This window comes from Podarcis pityusensis (assembly GCF_964106645.2).
Source record: "Podarcis pityusensis genome assembly, chromosome: 6".
Lineage (NCBI taxonomy): Eukaryota > Metazoa > Chordata > Lepidosauria > Squamata > Lacertidae > Podarcis > Podarcis pityusensis.
The window spans coordinates 99,205,665-99,218,010 of NC_138030.1; the positions used below are offsets into that span (position 1 = coordinate 99,205,665).

General features: G+C 57.1%; 1 protein-coding gene across 3 annotated transcripts in view; it reads right to left on the reverse strand.

Moving 5' to 3' along the window:
* CDH22 (cadherin 22) overlaps positions 1–12,346 on the reverse strand; it is a 65,072-nt gene that overhangs the window by 18,544 nt on the left and 34,182 nt on the right. For all 3 annotated transcript variants that reach the window (XM_081010954.1, XM_081010956.1, XM_081010955.1), the window contains one exon: positions 6,668–6,804. In XM_081010954.1, coding sequence (XP_080867080.1) covers positions 6,668–6,804 — 137 coding nt within the window. The remainder of the gene's footprint in view (positions 1–6,667; positions 6,805–12,346) is intronic.

The following is a 12,346-nucleotide window of genomic DNA, read 5'->3' on the forward strand; positions in this document are numbered from 1 at the left end:
AAGAGGTTGAAAGACTGTCTCAAGGCAAATCTAAAAAAATGTAGTATAAACACTGACAACTGGGAAACACTGGCCTGCGAGTGCTCCAGTTGGAGAACAGCCTTGACCAAAGGTATCATGGGCTTTGGAGACACTCGAACTCGGGTCACATGGGAGAAACACACTAAGAGGAAGGCACACTTGGCAAACCCTCACTGTGATCAACTCCCGCCCAGAAACCAATGTCCCCACTGTGGAAGGATGTGTGGATCCAGAATTGGCCTCCACAGTTACTAACGGACTCACTGTTAAGGCCGTGTTCATGGAAGACAATCTTACTCGGCTACGAGGGATCGCCAAAGAAAGAGAAGAATCAGTGTATGAATCAAAGTCAAACAGATGACCAAAGTCGAGGATTAAGGAGAAAGCCCGGTTGGTTTAAAAGGAACCTCCCACATGAACAACAACAACATTTTTATCATTTATATGCTGTCCATCTGACCGGGTTGCCCCAGCCATTCTGGGCGGCTTCCAGCAAAATATAAAACACCACAAAATACCAACCCTCAAAAACTTCCCCCTACAGGGCTGCCTTCGGATGTCTTCCAAAAGTCACACAAGTTTTATCTGTTTGACATCTGATGGAAGTTACTCCCCACAAGGTGAGCCCTGGGGGTCCCTTTCCTGCCCCATTATTCTATCATTTGACTGAGGTTTCTACGTGGAGGTTGGATGACCATCTTCCAGGGATTCTTTAGCCGAGTTCCTTCATGGCCGGGGGTTGGACTAGATGACCCCTGGGGTCCCTCCCCACCCTACAACCCTCCGATTCCATGATCCTTCTAACCCCATTCACCCTGCCACCAAAGCGACCGGCTGGACCGGCCTTGGTGCATCTGGATCCTGGCCCCTGCCTCTCCCTTGGCACAGGTGAGCCTTTGCCGGGGAGGAATCTCCCTCGGAAAGAGGGGCTCCCCTCCCTCTGGCCCCCTCCCCTCCCCTTGCGCTGCCCCGGCTCAGCGGCAGGAGGGTAATTAAGGAGCGGTCCAGCTCCGTCTCCGATTACGGCCGTTCTCCGGCAGGAAGATTTATCATCTCAATTACCAGCAGTGGACACAGCAGTCAAGGGCCCATCATTTTACATGAGCGCCGGAGAAAACAGGGAGAGAATCCCTAATATTAGCCCAAGGAAGGTAAACAGCTTGTGCGGGAGATGAAGATTTATTTGCACAAACACTCCAAGAGGCTCTCCGGGCTCAACAGGCCCCTTCATGCCGCGCCCGGCCCTGCGCATCCCCGAGGAAATGCTCTCGGCTGCCCAAAGAGACCAAGCCAGAGCAGAAGGCAAAGCGTGCCGGATCAGGCCAGGCATCCTGCTCTCACGGCGGCCAACCAGGTGCCCATCAGGGAGGCCAGCAACAGAATGACGGCACAAGAGCCACATGCCCGCCAACATTTCTCCAGTGAAAAGAGGGGCGTCCTGGTCTGCACCAGGAAGCTTCTCCCTTGCTGGATCTTGACCCACCTACACCTGCCGCCTTGAGCCAACCTCTCTGCCACACCTACCTCACAGGGTTGTTGTAAGGAGAAAAAATATCTCATTTATTTATTGAATTTATATCCTGCCCTATACCTGGAGGTCGAGGGAAACAATAAATGGAATGAAAGAAAGAAAAAAGCTGTAAGATGCCTTGAGTCCCTGTCAGGGAAAAAGGTGGGGGAACAGTAATAATAATAGTAATAGTAATAAGTAATAGTAGGGACGCGGGTGGCGCTGTGGGTAAAACCTCAGCGCCTAGGGCTTGCCGATCGCATGGTCGGCGGTTCGAATCCCCGCGGCGGGGTGAGCTCCCGTCTTTCGGTCCCAGCTCCTGCCCACCTAGCAGTCTGAAAGCACCCCTAAGTGCAAGTAGATAAATAGGTACCGCTTTATAGCGGGAAGGTAAACGGCGTTTCCGTGTGCTGCGCTGGTGCTGGCTCGCCAGAGCAGCTTCGTCACGCTGGCCACGTGACCCGGAAGTGTCTTCGGATGGCACTGGCCCCGGCCTCTTAAGTGAGATGGGCGCGCAACCCTAGAGTCGGACACGACTGGCCCGTACGGGCAAGGGTACCTTTACCTTTACCTCATAGTAATAGTAATGGAATCTGTGAGAATGGTCAGGAACATACCAGGCAGTAAATCCTATTGAACTGCTTTGGATGGCAGCAAAAGGCTGCCCAGTCTTTACCCAGTTACCTGGGAGTAAGCTCCATTGACTACAGTGGGACTTACTTCCGAGTAGACAGCATCAGGCTCCACTTACAAGAAAGGAACAAAAACTCCAGGTGTTTCTGAGGACGGCTGGCTGCTGAAGCATTGCAATTAAAGAATTTAAAGCAGATTGGTGACCTTTTCCTTTGAAATTCCATGAGGGGATTTTTACGCCAGCTTCCCTGTCTCCTTCATTTGGTGCAGGGATTGTATTTTCAGTATAAACTGGACTCTGTTTTTGCACCGACACACACACTCCACTTTGATTGTTCTCAGAGACATGGAGGGGAGGAAACCGGGAAACGTGGACATTCTGGGATCAAATCATAGCTGTCAACTTTTCCCTTTTCTTGCGAGGAATCCTATTCGGAATAAGGGAATTTCCCTTTAAAAAAGGGAAATGTTGACAGCTATGGATCAAATCAGAAACCAGGACAGCTTCTGTAATTCCGGGACTATCCCCGGAAAACCGGGACACTTGGAGGTTATGCAAGAGCAGCCCTTTCACATCCTGCAGTTTCCAGCCACTGGGATTCAGAAGCATTGGACTGGGGAGCCAGAGTGGGGCCATTGTGACTCGGGGCCACTGAGAGCCAAGCCAGCGCCAGAGATGGGGCAGCCGCTGGCGGGCCGGCCATGACCCTCCCCACATGCAGAGGTTCAGCCTGGGAAACCCGGAAGGGAGAGGAGCTCCTGGCCCCATTTGGAGGGGTCTCTGGACACCGGAGAGGCAGGGGCCTCCCAGGGCTGTGAAATGGGAGGAAGCAGGTCCCCCCCCCAGGGGGAGGAGGGCAAGAGGCACCCTTGGGCGTCCAGCCCCACCAAGAAGCGCCGGGTGTGTGCGGGTGCAGAAAGTGTGAGCATCTATGGCGGGGGTTCTTTAGCTGCAGAACCTGCATTGCGGGGGTTGGACTGGATGACCTTGGGGTGCCTCCCAACCCTACGATTCTGCGTGTCTGAATTGCGCCAAAGTGGGGTTGAGACCCAATGAGCAGCAAGTGCCCCACCAGCAGTGATGGGCAGGGGCTGGAATGATGCTCCTGGGCAGTTACGGGAAGATATGCGTCATTCATTGTCATCCTTCTCCCCCCCCCCCTTGAAGCACCAAGAGGGAGGGAGGGGTCACATTCCAGCTTAGGGCAAAAGCCCTTTGCAAGAGGCCCACAAAGCAGTTGGGTCCCCGGGTGGGAGATATGCTGACTCTCCCCCCACCTCTCTCTCTCTCTCTCTCTCTCTCTCTCTCCTTCCCTCTCTCTTTCTCCCTCTCTCCCCGCCCCCCCCCCACTTTGAAGGCCGCCCCTTTACAACTGCCCTTTCCAGCAAAGGATCCCGACATAAATGGCGCTTTAAATTCAATATCCGCCATTAATATTTCATGATTACAAAGCGCTCCGGATAATGTCCCTGGCAGGAGCGTCTGGACAGTTAAAATGGATGAGTCAGAACTTCCTGACGGAGGGAGAGGGGAGTTGGCGGGGAAGGCGCCCGCCCAGCACTGGCACTAATGCGCCCTGACAGGCCCCTTCACCCGCCGGGGGCTGCTGACTGGTCTGGAAATGGGAGCTGTTGCAGGGAGAGACGGCCCTTCTGATTCCTGTCGCCTTGTATTTGCGGGCGGAGAGAGGGATCCCCCCCCCAGCCACGCAATGGGAGCCGGGGGGCAGCAGAGCCCCTCTGCACCGTGGCCTGTGGGGGAAGAAGCCCCTGGTTTCCCCTGCCAAGGGCAAGAAGATCATTGGGCTGTGGGGTCGGAAGGGATCCTAGGAGTCATCTAGTCAACCCTCCTTCAATGCAGGAGAGGCGCATGTGCGCCAAGTCCCCCCCCCATGGCACTGCCCCCCACAGGCCCCCTGCAAACCAACTGGACCTACTGAACAGTTCTGAACCCCACATCCCTGCCATGGGGCTGGCTGTGAAGAACACAGTCCATTAGGGGTCTGGCAGAGACCGGGAATTCTGGAAACATTTCTACTCTGGAAGGTACAGTCATACCTCGGGTTGAAGTCCCTTCAGGTTAAGCCTTTTTGGGTCATGCTTTGTGGCGACCCAGATGTAACAGAGGGCGTTACTTCCGGGTTTCGCCGCTCGCGCATGCGCAGGCGCTCAAAATGACGTCACACGCATGTACGGAAGCGGCAAATCACGACTCGCGCATGTGCAGACACGCTGGCGCGGGTTGTCTTCACTGCAGGATGTGAACGGGGCTCAGGAACGGATTCCGTTCGCATCCAGAGGTACCACTGTAATTGCAAGACCTCCAAACATGCAAGGGCCTAACTCTGGCCCAGACCGCAAGGACGGACATTTCCGATGAAGGGAGAGGTCTTTACTGAGGCAGAGGAGACGGGCAGGGCTGGGAAGGAAGAGGCCTTGAGCCACAGCAGCCGCTGCTCTCCGGAAAGGGGGCAGGAATGGCGAGGGAGGGGGGCTGGTAGCAGCAGGCCCAGGACCCCATTGCAAGAGCAGCCCCTGCCCCCTGGGGACTCCAAGAAGCCCTGAGAGGTCTCCTCTGTGCCTCTGTCGGATAGTCTTCTCAAGTCATCCAGCTGCAAATGATGCATTCTTATTCTGAAGAATAATTCAGTTTATACGCAGTCCTTTATCCAAAGATCCCAGGGCAGTTTGGAACGCCTCACGCCCAGCCTCTCCAGAGGGCCTTCCCAGAAGCGGCAGCTCCCTTGGACACTCGACTCCCAGCACTGTCGAGGTGGAAGGGCCCCCCAAGGGCCATCTAGTCCCACCCCTGCAATGCAGGAAACGCTCTTGCATCTTCTTCTGCAGCCCCTCTCCGCCATCCTCCTCCTCATTAGCATTCCCTCTCCCCCTCCAGACAGGTGCTGCTTCCTACCTGCACTTGCCACGCATATTTATTCCTATTTATTCGGCTAACTCCTTCCTCTCCCTTCCCTCCCACCCCAAGAGATTTCCTTTGGCAGAGCAGAGCCAGCCAGCCGCTCTGCCAGGAGAGGGAAGGGGGCGAGGAGGAGGAGGAGGAGGAAAGGAATCTGTCTCAGGGCCCTTCCCGAAATCCGCTTGCCCAGACCCCCGAGACCCAGCCCACGGAGGCATCAAAGGCGGCGGCTGCTGGGAGCCTGCCTTTGTTTCCTGCCGGCCTTGTTTGAAGTTTGGGGAAGCAGCATTCAAGCTGTTGGGCTTCCTCTTTGGGGAGAGTGGCAGAGATGGAACAGAGCAGCCCCCCTCCCCAAAAGATATATAGACAGCTGAGGAGGACCAGGGAGGAGGGGGTAGCAGGCAGGAGCGCAAGAGCCGAGGTCCTCACAGGACCCCCGCCAAAAGCAGCGCCCGCTGGTGGGGGTGGGTTGGGGGGGCTGGAGCCGAGCCGCTCACTCTCCCCCACCATCTGCTTGGTGCTGAACCTCGGCCTCCTCCCCAGCTACAGCCGCCTCCTGCAGGGCTCCCCAAAATACCATCTTTCGCGCCTGCCTGCCTGCCAAGGACCAGGCTGCTTTGCAGAGAAATTGGGGGGGGGGGAGAGAGGCTATGTGTGAAGTGGGTGGGAGAGGGAGGGAGGGGAGTGTGGGGAGGGGAGGGGAGCCCAGAGTGGGCACCCCACAAGCAGAGCCCAGGGGAGCCCTCCGCCCAGGGTAACTCCAGGTGCTGCAGAAAGAGGGGCGCCTGCCCTTCCACCGGTGCACTGTGCAGGGTCTCATGGACAAGATCTTGCAACTGCGGCAGCGAGGAAAGCAGCCTTTGCCCTCTTTTAGCTGAACTTCTTCACGCAGCACATCATGAAACTAAGGAGGCTGCGATGGCCATCAAGTTGGATGGCTTTAGAAGTTGGAAGGGTCCCTCAGGGTCATCTAGTCCAACCCCCGGCATTGCAGGAATCACAGGGGGCCACCTGAACCCTGCTTAGAAACCTCCCATGGAGGAGAATCCACCACCTTCCCAGAGTCCGTCTCGCTGCCAACATCTCTCACCATCAGAAAGGTGCTTGATCTCCTTCAAAAGCGAAAGGTGGGACGCTAATAATCCTCCTGGAAGCCCCCCAAAGGGCTTGGGGCAGGGGGTGTTGCTTCTCCTTTGCCCCCTCCCTCCCTCCCAATCCTGTCCCCTCCCCCTTTGCTGCCGCAGCCGTGAGGTTTTGGCTTTGCCTTCCTCCGGGGGCATCAAAAGGGGGCCTGAGGCGCCAGCCCCAGAGACAGGCAGGGAGGTGTGTGGGGGGAATGTAGCTCCCCAGGAGGCCCCACGTCAGGCGTGGCAGCGGAGGCAGAAGCACTGCCCACCTGCCCATCCCAGCTCAGATTAATATTCCTGCTGGCTTGCCCCTTCCTGCTTCCCACTGGCACCTGGGAGGGCTGCTTCAGGTCCAGACGAGCCCCTTTGGCCTCCTCCACCTCGGGGCTCTTCTCCTTCTTCTTGGCCCCCTCTGGGCTGACTCCATCCTGCCCGCCTCCCCGCCCCCCCGGGACTCACCTGCTTCCATGGCCAAGATGGTGATGTTGTGCCAGCCGGCTGTCTCCCGGTCCAGCACCTTGCTGGTCACAATGGCGCCGGTCAGCGGGTCAATGTCAAAGATCTGCTCCAGGTCGGTGCTGCGGTCGATGGCGTACCTGGGCACCAGGTGGGAAAGGGAGCTGTGAGGAGGATGCAAGGGAGGGGTGGAAGGCTGGCACATGCAGCAACGGAGCTCTTGGGACCCTGATGTCAACCCCAGGGGGGTAGGAAGGGGGTGCGGGGGGTGAGGCCCGCCCCGGTGTCATCCTGAGGAGGGGTGATGAAATGGCAGGTGGCATTCACCGTGGGCCCTGCAGCGCACCCATGCCATGCGTCTCAGCACCCAAAGGCTCTGCACTGTCCACTCGCTGCCTACCCCCCAGCTGTGGGGTGGCCGAGGGCATGCTTGCCCCGTCGGTATGGGCACCGTGCATGTGCCATCCCTATGGGTGCCACTTGAGCACCGTCCGTATGGGTGCTGCGCATGCACAGCTGGGCAGTTTGCCCTGCCCCTGTGGGTGGTTCGGCCCACCCCTCAGTGCCCTGCCCCGGCTGCCAGACAGGCTTCTTCCGCCACTGGTCAACTCCTCCTCCTCTGTGATTTCAGCCGCAAGGAGGACTAGAAACCTGCTCCTTTTAATTTAGCCATTAAAGGAAACTTGTCAATAGATGCTGCAAAAGGTGTTTAATGCACAGAACCTGCCCAGCCAACAGACTGGCATGCCCATCCCACACCAGCTCTCATTCACTGCCACTTTCAGACGGGCGCCACAACTTGCCAACATTCATTCGTTCACGGAGAAGACACCATGTCAGAGCAATAACCTGGAGAAGGAAGATCACCCTCCTCAGATCAGAGAGCCATAGAGGCGGCTCAGAGGGTACTCCAAGTGGCACATGCCACACAAACTCTCCTGGCATGTGGAATCAAGAAGGAACTGCACACATCTGACATTGGACTCCAGCCCCTGTAAAGGCAGGGGGGGCTAGCCCCCCCCCGGGCGCTGACTCACCCCACCAACACAAGACGCAACCGGCTGTACTTTTGAATAAATAAGGTATAATATTCATTGTATCAAATTGTAGATTTCAATGGAAGTCTCATAAAGTTCAACGGAAAAAGCAGAAGACCCAGTGGATCAGTTCATTCTCTAGTCCGTTCATGCATAAGGTCCACCCATGTATAAGTATCTATTCCACCTGTCTGTTCATAGAGTCCAATAATCCACACAAAGGGTTGTTACAGTTCCACAGAATCCTGTCACAGAGTCTAAGACAAGGATTTCCGGAATATCAGCCTTGTTTCGCCATCCTAGGCTTCATCAGTAGTCCAGGCTCATATGTAATGTTACAGGATAGTGGATCTTCTAGCATAGCAGTGGTGCATGAACTGACTAGAGAATGAACTGATCCACAGGGTCTTCTGCTTTGTTCGTTGAACTTTATGAGACTTCCGTTGAAATCCTGTGTGTTTAATTTAATTAGAATACAAAAGAGGGAGGTAAGAGGAGGTCCGGGAAACAAGTAAATGTAAAAGAAGTGAGGAAAAGAAGAAATTGTTTTTAATTGTTTTTTCTTTTTTTACTTTGTATTTTTTCTTTTTATTGTTAATTCTTTCTTTATTAATGTGGTTTTTTTCCTTGTGAAACTTTAATAAATATTATTTTAAAAAAAATCCTGTGTGTTTATTGAGTATGTTTCACGTAACCACAGGTTTGTTGTTGTTGTTGTTTCACACACACCCCCCAACAGGCAGGAAGCTTTCGGGGGGGGCGCACTCTGGACGGCTCCTAGTCAGGATGGCACCGCTCTGCCTCCACAGTCGGAGGCAGCCAGGTTTCTGAATGCCAGTCGCTGGAATCCGCAGGAGAGGAGAGTTGCTCTGGGGCTCAGGAGCTGTTTGCAGTGTTGCTACAATGGGCATCTGTTTGGCCACTGGGACAACAGGATGCTGGACTAGAGGGGTCACGGGCATCCTGGTCTGGCTTCTGTGCCAGGGATGTGAGGCGACTGGTCCAGCGAAGAGCAGAAGGGAGATAGAATCATAGAATCATAGAGTTGGAAGAGACCACAAGGGCCATCGAGTCCAACCCCCTGCCAAGCAGGAAACACCATCAGAGCACTCCTGACATATGGTTGTCAAGCCTCTGCTTAAAGACCTCCAAAGAAGGAGACTCCACCACACTCCCTGGCAGCAAATTCCACTGTCGAACAGCTCTTACTGTCAGGAAGTTCTTCCTAATGTTGAGGTGGAATCTTCTTTCTTGTAGTTTGGATCCATTGCTCCGTGTCCGCTTCTCTGGAGCAGCAGAAAACAACCTTTCTCCCTCCTCTATGTGACATCCTTTTATATATTTGAACATGGCTATCATATCACCCCTTAACCTCCTCTTCTCCAGGCTAAACACGCCCAGCTCCCTTAGCCGTTCCTCATAAGGCATCGTTTCCAGGCCTTTGACCATTTTGGTTGCCCTCCTCTGGACACCTTCCAGTTTGTCAGTGTCCTTCTTGAACTGTGGTGCCCAGAACTGGACACAGTACTCCAGGTGAGGTCTGACCAGAGCAGAATACAGTGGCACTATTACTTCCCTTGACGCCAAGGAAGCCAGACTGCCAGGCCTTGGAGGCTTCTGCACCTCCGTCCGGATCCGTGCTGTGGATGCGTTCCCAGAAAAAGCAGCACCCCCACCGGCCAGGGGTTCCTGAAGCAGCCCCAGCCCAGCCGCACCCTGCACAGCCCCTCCGGCCCCCCGCCAGGCCGGCCGGGCATCTGCCTGAGCCACTGTGCTGCCTCCTTTTTCCTCTGCAATAAAGTTAATGACTCGGATGGAGGAGCGCCGAGCGAGGGGCCCTCGTCAAATCCGCAGAGGATGACACAAGCCGGGAGGAACTGTAAATATTGCAGAGGACAGGAGGATACAGGTTCCAAATGACCTTGACAGAGAGAAAGGCCAGGCGGGGAGGGAAGGGACAACTGCAGAGTGTTACGTCCCCCTGGGAGAGAGGAAAGACCCACAAGTGCCCCCCTCCCCGGGAAAGAAGAGCCTTGTGAGAGCCCCATAGTGCTGGAGGGGCTTCCCCTGCAATGCAGGGAGCTGGACTGGGCGACCCTCGGGGTCCCTTCCAACTACGATTCCCACCAACGGAAGCCAAGGGCCTCCTGGGACGCACCTTCAGCCAGACGCTTCCTCTCTGTTCCTGGGCTGTGCCTTCTGCCCCGGCCAGGATAGATCCCCGACGGGGGCAAAAGGGGAAGCTGCTGCCCTGCGCATGCCCCATGTCTGCCCAGCACCTGCTGCTTACTGGAGTCGCCCCCTGGATTCTGCGATGGAGGTGATGGCACAGCCACCCTCCTGGATGTGCCAGGCCTGACCTCCCGGCAGCAGCCCCAGAGGGTGGTCTCTGCCCAGCTGCCCCCTGCCACCCGCAAGCCAAGCTCTGCTAGGAGTTTCTGGCTTCTCCCGCTGCCTTGTCTCCCTCCCCTTGGCCCTCCTTTTGCCCCCACGGCTGCCCCTCCCTCTGCCCCCCACAAGCAGCCAAGGAGGGCAGCCCCACCTCCAGGGTGGCGGGGGAGCAAACGCCAAGCGGCATCCGGCACGGCTGCTGGGAGATGCTGCACCAGCGGTGCCAGGCCAGAGGCAGCAGGTCACGGCCCCCTCGCCTCTCCACTCGCCCTCCTAATTGCCTGGCTGGCAAGATTATTTTCAATCAGGTCTGGTTTGTCTCTGGGGGATTTATCGTCTTTTATCCGGCTATGAAACAAGCCAAATTGCTTTGCTGCTGCTGCCTGCAATGGCGTGTTTGCACGGGGGCTGCTGCCCGGGGGGGGGGGGGTCTCAGACGCTGCTGCCGGCCGAAGGTGGCGAGGAAAGGGTGGGCCTGTCCAGAGGGGACCTTGGCCTCAGCCGCTCTGCCCCCAGCGCAGGGCTTGATCCTGCCTCGGAGGGAAGAGGGCACAGGAGCAGACCCTGGCCCAAGCCAAGGCCCCCAGGGGTCGGCCCCAGGAGCTGCTTCCAGTCACGGTTCAGCCTGAAGGCCTCCCACAGAGCCGCAGAACCCCAGTTCCCACTTCATGCCGGGGCTGAGCATGTGCAGAGTGCATTTCCCTCACTGCTGCCAAACCACGTAGAAAGAAGCCCCCTCACCTCTTTCTCAGTCTTGCCAACCCTCCCAAATGGAGGATTCACAGACTCACAGAATTGTAGAGCTGGGAGAGACCCCCAGGGGTCATCTAGTCCAACCCCCTGCAAGGCAGAGCTCAGCAGAGGCAGACATGTCACCTGCAGGTCCAGAATACCTACAGATGCTCCAGGGGTGTTTTGACGGAAGCTTTCCCGACGGCCTTATTACGTTTTGCATGCTGCATGAAAGCAGCATCAGTGATACACAAAAAGAAAAGGATGCCCTTCTCTGCCCCCGCCAGAGCCCAGCCCCCTGGCAAGGGGGAGCTCTCTCAGCCCTCATGTGTCCCAGTTGCCCCCCCAGCAGCGCCCTCCAACAAGGCCTGCCCTGCCCTGCCCAGCCCTTCCCTGCACCAGCTAAACCAATGTGTGCCCCCATCACCAAAGGCAGCAGATCTGCCCCCCACCCCATTCCTAGCTGGTTCCGGGGGGGGGGGGGGCTTTGAGGCAGCCAGAGCAAGAAGCCCCTGCTTGGGATGCTGCTGGTGTCGCCAGCTTCCCTCTCCTCCTCCTCCTCCTCCTCCCAACGGCATCGCCTGTTGTTTGGCTGGGCAGAGCAGAGAGCGGCTTCTCCTCCTCCCTCTCCTGCGCTTTGGCGGTTTCCTTGGCACTCGCCTGCCTCAGCCCTTCCTTGCCACCCCCAAAGGCAGCGGCGGCAGCCGAGCGAGGGGCTCATCCTGGCATCCTGGCATGTGCATTGCTGCTGCGGCTGCTGCTGGGCTCTGGGAAGCTTTTCAAGCGCGGTGTGAAAAGCTCTTTGTGGTGTTTGTTTTCCCTGCCTGCCGCCTTTGTGCCGGAGCAGGTTGACGCTCTCGGGCGTCGCGGGAGTCTGCAAACCGCCTGTGCCCAACACATGTCTGCGGCGCCAGCGAGTGCCAAGGAGCAACAGCGTCTCTACAGAGTGCCAGCCTGCAGCTCTGCATCGCAGCCGGGGGGAAGCAGCAGAGGGGCTCCAGCGGGCGCAGGCGGGGAGGAAGCCGGGAGGGCCCTGTCCTGGGCAGAGAAAGAGCGGAGGCCTGTCTTTCCTCCCAGCGAATCACAGCTGAAGCATCCCTGGCAGGCGGCCATCCGACCTCGGCTTAAAAACCTCCGAGGAAGGGGAGTCCACCATCTTCCCAGAGAAGAGAGGAAAGGCTTCTCTCCAGCGGCCCCCCGTCACTTAGAGTTGATGGGAAGGGGGCGCACCCATCACAGGCCCTGCTGATCTGCCCTCTTTGCTCACCTGTGGTGCATCAGAGGCCCCTGGGCTCCGTTGGGCCAATCCTGGTTGAGCCCCAGAACCGGAGCAGAGCAGCTGGGCCTGCCCGCCCCCCAGAACCCCTGCACCTCGTCTCCCTTCATGCCTCTGGCATTCCACTGGCACCCAGAGCCCACCCATTCTGAGTGACAGCCAGCTGACTTTGCATGGCCCACTTCTGCTGGACCCCTCTGCCCCATCCCCAGACCCCTTTGCCTCTCCTGAGACACAAACAGAGGT